The sequence below is a fragment of the Hyperoodon ampullatus genome (genome assembly GCF_949752795.1).
Source record: "Hyperoodon ampullatus genome assembly, chromosome: 6".
Taxonomy (NCBI): Eukaryota; Metazoa; Chordata; class Mammalia; order Artiodactyla; family Ziphiidae; genus Hyperoodon; species Hyperoodon ampullatus.
This window is the reverse complement of record NC_136919.1, coordinates 125857541-125869814: the sequence shown is the minus strand read 5'-3', so window position 1 is coordinate 125869814 and position 12274 is coordinate 125857541. Positions and strand designations below refer to the sequence as shown.

The window sequence follows — 12274 nt, the reverse complement described above, 5'->3', positions numbered from 1 at the left end:
CAAGAGAAGCCACCGCAATGAGAAGCCCACCCACCACAACGAAGAGTAGCCCCCACTCGTCACAACTACAGAAAGCCTGCGTGCAGCAACAAAGACCCAACGCAGCCAAAAATAAATAAGTACATAAATAAATTTATATTTTAAAAAATCCATCACCTTACATAGTTACCAAAAAGAATTAAAAAACCCAAACCAAAACAAAAACAAACCCAATTAAAAAATGCACCAAAGATCTGAACAGACACCTCACCAAAGAAGATACAGAAGGCAATGAAGCCTATGAAAAGATGCTCCCCATCGTATGCCGTTAGGGAACTGCAAATTAAAACAAGGTAACACCACTGCACACCTATTATGGTGGCTAAAACCCACAGCAGTGACAACAACAAATGCTGCTGAACGATGTGGAGCAACAGGAACTCTCAGTCCACATGGGTGGGAAAGCAAAATGGCACAGCCACTTTGGAAGACAGTTTGGTGGTTTCTTACACAGCTAAATATACTCTTACACCATACAATCACAATTGGGCTCCTTGGCATATACTCAGATGAGTTGGAATCTTATGTCTACACAGAAACCTGAACACAGATGTTTACAGCAGTTTTATTCATAATTGCCAAAACCTGGAAACAACCAAGATATTCTTCAATAGGTGAACAACCTATTAAATAACCTTTATTGACAAACTGTGGTATATCTATACAATGGAATATTATTCAGCACTAAAAAGAAATGAGCTGTCAAGCCAGGAAAAGGCATGGAGAAAACTTAAATGCATCCTGCTAAGTGATAGAAGTCAGTCTGCAAAGGCTACACACTGTGTGATTCCAACCATATGACATTCTGGAAAAGGCAGAACTATGGAGACAGTATAATGATCAATGGTTGCTACGAGTTTGGGAGAAGGAAGGGATAGTCAGGTAGGACACAGGGATTTTTTAGGGCAGGAAACTATTCTGTATGATACTGAAACGGTGGATAAAGGTCAGTAAATTTTTGTCAAACTTCACAGAAAGTACAACAGCAAGACTAAACCCCTGAGGTACACTATGGATTGGGGTGATAACAATGTGTCGATGTCGACTCATCGACTGTAACACGTGCACCACTCTTGCTGGGGAGTGATGGTCAGGGAGGCTCTGCACGTGTGGAAGAAAGGGGTGTATGGGAACTCTCTGTACTTGCCGCTGAAGTTTGCTGTGAACCCCAAAACACTCTAAAACAAAAGTCTATGAAAAGAAACCAACCAACCAACCATGTACTAAAAAAAAAACAAAAAACCAACAACAAAATGTATTTTAAGAAGTTGGATTTTAAGGAAAAATATATCCTTTGAGTATCCAAACAAAAAGACCAAGTCATTTAAAAGGAAAAGAAAGTAAGATTGTCACCAGACTTCCTGACAGCTATGCCTTATGTCACAATACAACACTGTTATCCATTAAAGACATTCAAGGAAAGGAAATGTAAGTCAAGGATTTATATTTAGCCAAACGTACCTTCAAGAAGAAAGTCCTCACACAAACTTATGAACATGCAAAATCTTTGGCTGCATTGTTTACATGAGCTCCTCCTAAGGAATCTATCACAAAAGAGCTTCAACAATCAAAATGATGAAAGAGACATTGATATAAGGATCGGAAGACTAAAGACAACAAAAGTCTATCCTGCTTGTCATTTAATCCACAAAACAGTCCTGAATGACAGTGTTTCCATTCTACACACCGAGCACCTGGAAGTCAAAGTCAGAGGAATTTGCCCCATGGTTGCTGGCAAGTGATGAAACCAGAACTTTCTTTCCACGACATGAGGATGGCTCTCACACACGTTAACGAAACCTTGGCATCTTTGCAAATTGCCTAGAATTTCGTCCTCTCCCGTAACTACCCAGTGGGCTCTTTTGTATCTTTGGCCCAGCTCAAAAGCACCTGCTCTCTCTGTGGCTTTCCCTGACCCAAAAAGCCCAGCACCATCAATGACACGGGACAGTACTGATAACCTAGAGCCTCCTCAGCTGTGGGCCCACACAGTCTCATAGGCGACACCTCTGACACATACTCTGCTACATGTGATCTCCGTGATGCTAACAACTGCAACTTCTTTGTCTTAAAATCTCAGCACAGAGCATATTCTTATAAGTAAATGTACTTAGAAGAAAACTTTTAAAGACGGCAGATGACAGCACCTGGAAGCCTTCCACTATCACAGACAAAGTCAATTACATAAACATCTCTGCACTACTTCTTAACTTTGTGGGTACTCCTATTCTTGCCCTTTTCATGCAATATTACCCTGTATTTGTTTTCATTTGTGTCTGCCTTCTGAGAGCAACGACCATCTTTTACTCTTTGTAGCTTTACCACCAAACACATAATAGTATGCACAGCTAATAAGTATTCAATAGTTGGTTAATATGATTTTTTAAAAAGACAAATCATAAAAAAAAATTCAGTTCCAATTCTATGTAGATGGACTATTTGTATGGAGAAGTTAAGTCCTGCTTTCACACTGCCTAACTCTTATCATAGACCATTATTACATTTATTTAAGCAATAAAAATTGTACATAAGAGGAATCTGAATTTAAATGTCATAGTTCTAATGGGAATGAACATATTGACTTTTAGACTACCAAATAATCTGAAATTTTAATTATTTTTGAAATGTTTCAGCCTGGAGGTACTTCTTTCTAAATAACACCTGGAGCATTTGAGAACAGGCTCAGACTGAGGTGGAGGAATTTGTTACTAGTATTGCATTTTTGGTGGTGACTGTTATTTGGCATCAACAGCACAACTTCCAGACCCAAGAGTGTGAACAAACTGATTACAAATTTACACACTCATGTACGTGCCCTTTTTTCAAACAAGTGATTTTATATACTTTGTTCAAATTGGTTTTTTTCCCTTTAATATTAAAGAAATGCCATGATGATCAGTGGCTGGGAGGCTCACTCTTCATAAGGAAAGAACACCTCCTTTTGCTACTTCTGTAATAAGTATGTAGGTTCATTTCTGTAGCTAATTGTCAGCATCTGGCTAATTCCTTTTTACACAATGTGAGTAGCTTCACCTCCCGGATTATTCTTCTGTCAGTTTTGGATACAAGTTTCACTCCAAGCTTTAAGGAGAGGCAGATAAAAAGAAAGTGAGGGTGGGAGTGAGCATGAACCCACAGAAAAGTGAAATACACACACATTCAAGCCTTGACACAACTTCCAAAAAAGAGAAACCATCTTCGACTCCCTCTTGGTTTGAATGAGCTGTTAACTCCTGCAACACTTGATTGATAACAGGAGCACTCCCTCTTTGCGTAGCTGTTACACTGAGACCCACCACACTCACGGACCACAAGCGTGTCCCTCCTGCCTCACAGCAACTCATCCCCCCAGGCCCAGGATAACGCCTGCCGTACCTATGACAGTATCTTTTAGCCCTTCAGTCCACTCGACTCCCGAATCCCCATTAAACATACACCACTCATGTCAACGCACTGCTACCCCATCTTCCTTCATGTGAAACAGCATTCTGACTGCTCTACTTTTCCGGCTCCCCCTCTGCCATATAATTTCCTCTTCCTTTATTTTTAGATCCCACCCAGGTTACTTCAGATCAAAACTCAAGACTATTATTTGAGACAACTCCCCAGAAAATGCAACCATTCTCCAGCTAACTAGAAAATTATTATAACAAAAGGTAGTCTATTACAAACAATTCATTTAAAATAGACACATCTTTAAAAATACAATTCCATTTTTAATATTATTTCTAGTACAGAAAAACAACTAGTTTCTCTGCTTACCACTTCTAATAGTTGTGTTTTCCAATAGTTCTGTCTGAAGTTGTAGTTCAGCTTCTCCAAGTATCTTTAGAACAGAATCTGTAGGACTTTTTCCCCAGACTTTTCTTGGAGATCCACCAGGATCTAATTTAATAACCTCTCCCACTGTATGTTCTAGAAGAAAAAGATTAAAAAATATATCTTAAGGCAGATGTAAGATCTTCTATCCAACTGAGTGCTTCATAGGAAAAAAAGGTTACATCACAAAGAGAATATAACGATGGTGCTTAAAAATGGACCTAGAGATTATCAAACTAAGTGAAGTCAGATAGAGAAAGACAAATATCATATGATATCACTTACATGTGGAACCTAAAACAATGGTAAAATGAACTTATTTACAAAACAGAAACAGACTTACAGACTTCAAAAACAAACTTATGGTTACCAAAGGGGAAAGGTGGGGGGAAGGGATAAATTAGGAGTTTGGGAGTAACATAAACACACGACTATATATAAAATAGATAATCAACAAGGGCCTACTGTACAGCACAGGGAACTCTACTCAATACTCTGTAAAGACACATATAGGAAAAGAATCTTAAAAAAAGTGGATATACGTATACGTACAACTGATTCACTTTGCTGCACACCTGAAACTAACAGAACATTGTAAATCAACTATATTCCAATATAAAATAAAAATTAAATTAAAAAAATAATAAATAGTCATCAACATAAAAAAACAAAACCCCAAAAAAGGACTTTCAGGGAATGAATAATAAATGATAGAAAAAAATGAAAGCAACTAATACTACGAATAATAAATATATCTAAAGTTGCCTTTTAAAACACTTACGAATTAAACTCTAGTTTTAGGGAATATAAAAATGGAAAAAAACATAAATTATGTTTCTGTAAAGTTTTTATTTGAGAAAAAAAAATTTTTAAACCTAAGATAATTAAGAATAACGGGGTAGTACAAAAATAGATAAAATATAAATTAATATTTTGCTTCTATAAATTTCACTGAATAGAAAAAAAAATCCTAAGATAAATGTGCATATGGATTAAAAGTAGAGAAAAGTATTTCTAAGAAAATTTGTTTTACCTTATTTATCGTACGTAGGCAACTGATACTTTCTTTTTGACAATAATTTGGGGTAAACCTTTTAACTAAAATTTAGCAAAGCAAAAGCCAGAAAAGGACCTACTGAAGTTTGAGTCTTTAGAACATTTGATAATAATACATGAAGCATATAGGCACCTAGCAGTAACAGACAGGATATTATTATGGAGTGTACGTCATATAAACTTTCAAAGGTGACCAAATACATGTTAATACAAATTTTTGTGTACTAGTCCATGAAAGTAAATATCTGCAGATTAGCAGGTAATTTCAGTTTTGTTCAGGGAAAATGATTACCAATAAGGAACAATTTTTAAAAGGATAGTTAAGAAGGGTAAAGAACCCAGAACCAACCCGTAACTTACAGCCACCTGGTGTTGGATAAAGGTGCCAAAGCAATCTAAAGGGGGTGGGTGGGAAACGGGGTGAAGCGGGTGGGGGGACGGTGTGGAGCCAGCACCCGCTGCACAGACAATCCTGTGAAGAGCTCTGCTACAAGGAGGGCTTCAAAATGGGGGCAGTGGAACAGCAGGGTCCGAATGAAGCAAAGGAGGCCGCCGTGCCAAGGGCTTGGGAAAGAGGAGAGGGAAGGAGGGCTGTGAAGTACAAAGAGCGGCTGGGCGCCAGCGGCGGGAAGGGAGCCTCACGAAGGCAGAGGACAGAGCGAGAGGCAGGGGGGCCACGGGGCGCCAGCGCAGGCACCGGAAGGGACGCTGGGTTCCAACGTGCACTGCGGCCGCGGTCAGGCAGGTACTAAAATGGGTGCGGGGATGCACTTTTATCCTCAAGGCTCTTTTCCGCAAGGTTCCACCACCCGGCACCCCCCTCATCTCTCTTCTCCTCACAGCTTAGCTTCTGGAAGAGGCTCCTTCCTCAGTTGCCATGCGATCCTTAATCCCTGGATTCTATTTCTGCACCTAGCCCTCTAGCGATGCTGCTTTCATCAAGGTCACCATGCCTCTACCGACAAAGTCAGTGCAGATATTCTAGCCCTTGTCTTGCTGTCTCTTTTTCTTGTAAATCCATACCACACTCTCAGTTTTCCTAACTCTGATGCTTCCTCATCTGCTTATCAAAGTTCTTGCCCTGACAAACTTGTAGAAGAGTTTCCCTTGAAGCCCTTACAAGTCTGTCCTCGAGAATCTCTTACATATGTCCGCTTTTATTATCTCTCAGTTAAGGTCTTCAGTTTTTTTCTAGATGAGTGCAACAGCCTCTAAAAACTGGTCTCAAGTACGTCCACTCCCAGTAAGAGAGAACAGGGTGACCAGAGTTATGCTATTGCCTGGATAACCAAAACAACTGGACAAAATATATAAAACATCAGTCTCAAGACACTGGACAAGAAGTAAGATAAGAAGAGGTAAGAACATGGATCCTGGGAGAAGAGAAACAAACAAGACAACTCCTATGACAGCCCCTCCTGCTGCCTTGGGAGTTTCCAGCTGCAGCTCAGGAGGGGGACCCAGGCAGAGCCCAGCAGATTCCCTGAGTTCCGGCGACAGAGCTGGGACTGACCCTTGGGAGACTAAGGCAGAAGAAAAAGAAGTCCAGAGACTTCCAGAAGGTAGCCCTGAGTATTCAGCAGAGCACTGAAGGGAGCAAATGTGTGAAGAAACGACCTCAGGTAGGAAAAGAACCACCTGAGAGACTACAGGGAATACAGGACGTGAAACACTGCTTGTTCCCAACAGCCAGACTGGAAAATATCATAATTCGTGGTGAACTGGACACTCAGAAGGGCTTTCCCTCTGTGCTAGGAAGAATTTGCACTTAAGTTAAATGTGGCCCTGATCTCACCTAACAAATCTTAAAAACAGACATAAATGAATCAAACTGACCCCAACTAACTTAACTGCATTCCAGAACAAAGCTCCGGAATAATTACAGAAACACAAAAAAACCTAGCACCCATCAAGGTAAAATTCACAATGTCTGGCATCCAATCAAAAATTGCCAATCATGCAAAGAAGCAGAAGAATATGACCCACAATAAGGAGAAAAATTAATCAATGAAAATGGACTCAGAATGGAGACAGACATTAGTATTCTCATACAAGCACACTAATAAAGTTTTTGTAACTGTATTCCATATGATCAAAACGTTTAGTACAGACATGGTAGATACTTAAACCGAAATCGAACTTCTAGAGATGAAACCCACAATATCTGAGATGAAAAATACATTGGATGGGGTTAATACTAGATTAGGCAATGCAGAAAAAAATAAGTGAATTTGAAACTATCCAGAATGAAAGGCACAGGAAAAAACAGAATCTTAAACAATGAAAAGCACATCAGTGAACTATGGGACAACTTGATACACGTGAGGTTGCAGCCCCCAGAGGACCGGGAGGCAGCACAGGAAAATACCTGAAGAAATATTCGAGAAGACGTTTCCAATCTGATGAAAATAATAAACCACAGACCCAAGATGCTCAGTGAACCCCAAGGAAAAGAGACATGAAGAAAACTATGGTAAGGCACTTCACAGTCAAACTGCTCAAAACCTGTGATAAACACAAGTCTTAAAAGCAGTCAGAGGGCCTCCCTGGTGGCGCAGTGGTTGAGAGTCCGCCTGCCGATGCAGGGGATACGGGTTCGTGCCCCGGTCTGGGAGGATCCCATATGCCGCGGAGCGGCTGGGCCCGTGAGCCATGGCTGCTGAGCCTGCGCATCCGGAGCCTGTGCTCCGCAACGGGAGAGGCCACAACAGTGAGAGGCCCGCGTACCACAAAAAAAAAAAAAAAAAAAAAAGCAGTCAGAGAACAAGAGCATGTTATGGAGAGAGGAACAAAGGTAAATCTGATTTCTTGTCGGGAACAAGGCGAGTAAAAGGACGACAGAGCAACATCGTTAAAGCACCCAAAAGTGACACTGCCAACCTAGAACTCCATACCCAGAGAAGACATCTTTTACAAGTTAAGGTATACAATTTTTAAATTTGAAAAAATTTAAATTATACCTTATAAAATTATATAATTAAATCTATATTAATTTAAAAATAAGGTATAAAAATAAGTAAAAATACTCTTTAATAGACAAAAGTTGAAAGAATCTATCACCTGCATTGCAAGCAATGTTAAAAGAAGGAAGGTGATACCACAGATACATAAATCTAAACAAAGAAATTAAGAACAGCAGAAACGGTAACTCCATGGATAAGTACAATAAACACTTTTTTTCTTAGTATTTACACGTCTAAAGGATAACAGGAGTTCTGACTCCTGGGAAGATGGAGTACTAAGCACACGTCAGCCGTGCCCCCCGCTGACACAGTTCTCAGGACCAGGACCCGCACGGGAGCAGCTGCACGAGGACGCTGAGCAGCAGCCAGCAGCTGGAGGAGCAAAGAAGACAGAAACTCAAAGCGCACCCAGCACGTGGTACCCTCCATCCCCCTCCCGTTTTCCCCAGTCAGGAACCCATGGGAGGGCACTGGGCTGCAGACAGAGGAAGCTCTAGGAGGGGCCTTCCACTCTGTCTCAAGGGCCGGGCCGGGGAACCCTGACACCTGGAGAGAGAGCGAGGGTGAGGATCTCTCGCTCTTCCCTCCACTGCCTCCCTTCCAGCCCCCACGCGCTGCCACGGGTAGTCAGAACCCAGAGCCCATAAGGCTGGGGAGAGGACGCTTCCGTCCTGTTTGGTGGAGACGTGGTACCCAGACGGCAGGGCTGTTTCCTCCGGCTCTTGGCCACCCTGCTCCAAGCACAGGGCGGAGTGAGGTAACCAGAGCCTCAGCGGACCAGAGACAGAAAACACCAGGGAGACAGTGCAGACAAAGGAACTCCAGAAGGCAACGCCCTGAAGTTGCCTGCTATTACCTGAGCTCACCTCCTGTGCACACGTGGATCTGATCCTGTGTTGCGTATCACAGACTGAAAACTGAGCCAGCAAACCGAGGAACACCCAGGTCCCAGACCAGTCACCACGTGGTACACAGCCGGACAGGTCAAAGCAGCACTGCCAGGCTCTGAAAAAGGAGCCGATACTGAAAGCACAGGCCACAGAAGGCAGATGGGAACTCAGGACCTGACTCTAACTGGGCCGACTGCAAAACTATCAATGTTCTCCATCAGATGTAAACAAGACCCAGAGCCTTGTAAGAGAATATTCAGAATGTCTAGGGTATAAGTCAAAATTACTCAGCATAAGAAGAACCAGGAAAATCTTAACTCTCTCGGGAGGTGGCTACTAGCAGCCGACAGCAATGTAACACAGATGTGAGAATGATCTAACAAGGATTTTAAAACAGTTGTTATAAAAACGCCCCAGGAAGCAATCATGAGCACTCTAGACAGCAAAGGAGGAAGAGAAAGTTGGAGAGAAGAAAGAAGATATAAAGACAATTTTATGAAATCACAATGTCAGTGTCCCTAAAAAAAAAAAAAAAAAGTCCTGGAAACACGGCCCCACGAGTGCCTCTGCACAGCGCCTGCACAGCGCTGTCGGAGTGGAGAAGCGTTAGCACAGTCCCCGCGGCCTGCGACGCCTAAGCTATTTCCTACATGGCCGCGGACACAGCCCTCTGCAGGCACGGTCCGCTCCAGCTGCGGCTTCTCCGTGCTCTGGGCCCGCTCACCGGAGGCTTCGGGGATTCTCACCTTCGCGTCCGCGCTAGCTGCATCGGCTCCCCAGGGTCCCAGGCTCTCCCCCGCGTCCTGGGCTCAGGGCAGCCCACGCGTCTCAGCCCTCAGCACGCCACGCTGTCCATAAACCACCTCCTGGCGACGGACCAATGCCCTGACACGCGCTCTGCTCTCAGGGAGGGGCTCCGTCTCAACCACTGCGGTGTCCTCACTGCTCAGAAGTGTGTGCGGCAGGTAGTGGGACTCAATACAGAACTGCTTGCTGTGGAGCCTGTGGACTTTCCTCCAACACGAGAAAGAATTCTACCGATGTGGTCCGTCAGAAAACTCAGGTAGAACCGCACTTACTTAGCTGATGGACAGACCGGCCCTTTAGAAAGTGAGCCCCCTGCGAGCACGTGTGTCTGTTGGTTCCCTGCTGCACCTCCAGCGCCAGGAACAAGGTGAGAAAAGGGCAGCGGCTCAGGAATCATCACTGCGCAAAGGGATCACTGCGCGAGACCCTCTCGACACCCCTGCTCAACGCCGACAGGACCTTCTGAGTCTTTGCTGAAGTTCACTACTCTGATTCTCACCAAGAACTACCCCTGCTAATGGGTGACTCTAATGTGGGAGAAAGGCCTAAAGTACAGTAACACAATTTAAATGTGCGCCGCTAGTTCCCGCTCTCACGCTACAGACTGTTGTGGAAAACCCTTGCCGTGTGAAAGCTGAATGGTCTTCTCCACGTTTCACCTATTACAGAAACCCTTCCAGCCTCTCTCAACCCCTCTAAGCGTGCCGGGCCGCACCAGGCAGGACACGAGCACGCTCATACGCACTTTCAGTCACAGAGAAGGACGTGTCCAGTGCCGATTCATCCACGGGAATCACCAGGTGGCCTCCAGCCTCCCATTTCTTGCGATCTGACGAAACCGATTTTTCTTTTTCCTGCTCTTTGGCGTCTTCGTGAACAATTATTGCACCCATTTCAGAGTGACTTTGCTTTCCGTTTTCATCTTCTTGAGCTTTAAGATTTTGATTTAATCTACGTAGTATTTCGCGCTTACTCTGAAACAGTTAAAATGTTGTATTTTAATAGGTATACGATTAAGTAAAATGATTGAGAGAGAAAATTTGAAAATTGTACCTACCGAAATAGCACTGTTAGTCTTTTGCATTTCTTCTGAGGTTTCTTGGGCATCAGTCAAACTTCTGTCCTTTAAACACAGATAGTTACAGAGTAAGAAATAATGTTATTTTAAAAGTCCACCTTAAAATTTTTGATATTTTTACTTTTTGTTTTCATTAACATTTCATGCTCCTTGGGAATTTTTTATTCCTGTAAAATATTAACACAGCTTTCTTCATTATCAGCAATGAGAAGTAGTTACATATTATCATTTAATAGATGTAATATATACTAGAAGAGCCAATTCTCAATTATTTGTCATATTTTTGGATTGCTTGATCACATATTTAACTATATTCTCTTCCTCTTTGGCACCTGATTCTTGGTAATTTTACATTTACTGTAGAAATTTAAAAAATTAATTCATATACTCAGAGCTAGGGAAGTTTTGATGGATGAATAATTCAAGACAGGCTGTTATTTTGAAGCTGTCTTTATGTTTCAGGTACATATATTCTTATTAAGCCATACTACTTACTAAACATAATTGAGGACTGGCTTTTCTCCCTAAGCAAAGAGTAAAAATAAAGAGTTCTGAGTCCTTGGTACTAAAGATAAAATAAATTTTGTTTTATGATTAGTATAATCAGAGTAATCTAGACGATCTAGAATTTGTAAATATATGAAAAGAAGAAATTAGTAATTATGAAAACTGCGAAAGCAAAGGTATCTGGAAGACTCAGGGCAAGGAAAAGTGGTTCTCAAAGTTCTAAGGAAGTGATATTTAGCAAGAAGACACATAAAGAAAAACCATTTAGTTACATGGATTACCTCAAATATTATTAAAGAGTGGTCAGTTTTAAAGTCATACATGTAAAACAGACAAAGAGCATTTTACCCAGTAAAGTGGCAGGCATTAGCAGTCGCTACGACCAGAGAGGTGAGCAGCTACGTGGGATGTGAGACTGGGGACCAGGAAGGGCCCGCACAGGGGCATCTGAAGTCAGAGTGAACAACGCAGCACACGCTCGTTACCAGAGAGAAGAGAGACTACACCTGCTTGAGCAACAGTGGCTTCCTATATCAAGTCCTTGAGGGTGACCAAGGCTGGTATTTCCCACTCAATCTTATTTTCAAGATAAACACAAAGGCTGTAAAAGACTGGTGTGCCAATAACGTCAGTGCTGTCTGCAAAAACTTCGTGAAATTCAACAAATAAAAGGCACAGACTTCAACGACCAGGAAAGGACAGAATCAGGGTAACGTGTAATATGACTCGGACTCTTCCCTCTGCCTACGGAACTCTAGGCTGCAATTCCACACCACGAGCCCCTTTCCCGGAACCTCAGAACAGAGCTTTTCACATTTCAGAGAGATGCCCAAAACATACTTCCAAGTTTAAACTTTTTACTTGCCCACAGTTCTCTGTTTTACTATCCATATGACACGACAGAGATTCAAAAGTAGAAGGTTAAAGAAATAATTGATGAATTAAGTGCAATTATGCAGAGTCCTCTAACATTTGCTATGCCAAAAAGTTTTAAATATGTGTACACATCCTGGACACTATTCCCAGAGCTAATTAAGTACCAGAGAGACATTATTTTTTTTTAAAAAGTGAACCTATGCTAATTGTGAGTGCTAGGGTATAAAAACATTTTCTGC

At 42.2% G+C, this 12274-nt stretch overlaps 1 protein-coding gene across 1 annotated transcript in view; it reads right to left on the bottom strand.

The window, feature by feature from the left end:
* Positions 1 to 8153: 8153 nt before the first annotated feature.
* NEK1 (NIMA related kinase 1) overlaps positions 8154 to 12274 on the bottom strand; it is a 150372-nt gene continuing 146251 nt past the window's right edge. Inside the window, exons 24-26 of the mRNA XM_079705795.1 lie at positions 10632 to 10697; positions 10320 to 10548; positions 8154 to 8249 (exon numbers count right to left, since the gene is read on the bottom strand). Of these exons, the coding sequence (XP_079561921.1) occupies positions 8164 to 8249; positions 10320 to 10548; positions 10632 to 10697 (381 nt within the window). The 3' untranslated portion in view covers positions 8154 to 8163. The remainder of the gene's footprint in view (positions 8250 to 10319; positions 10549 to 10631; positions 10698 to 12274) is intronic.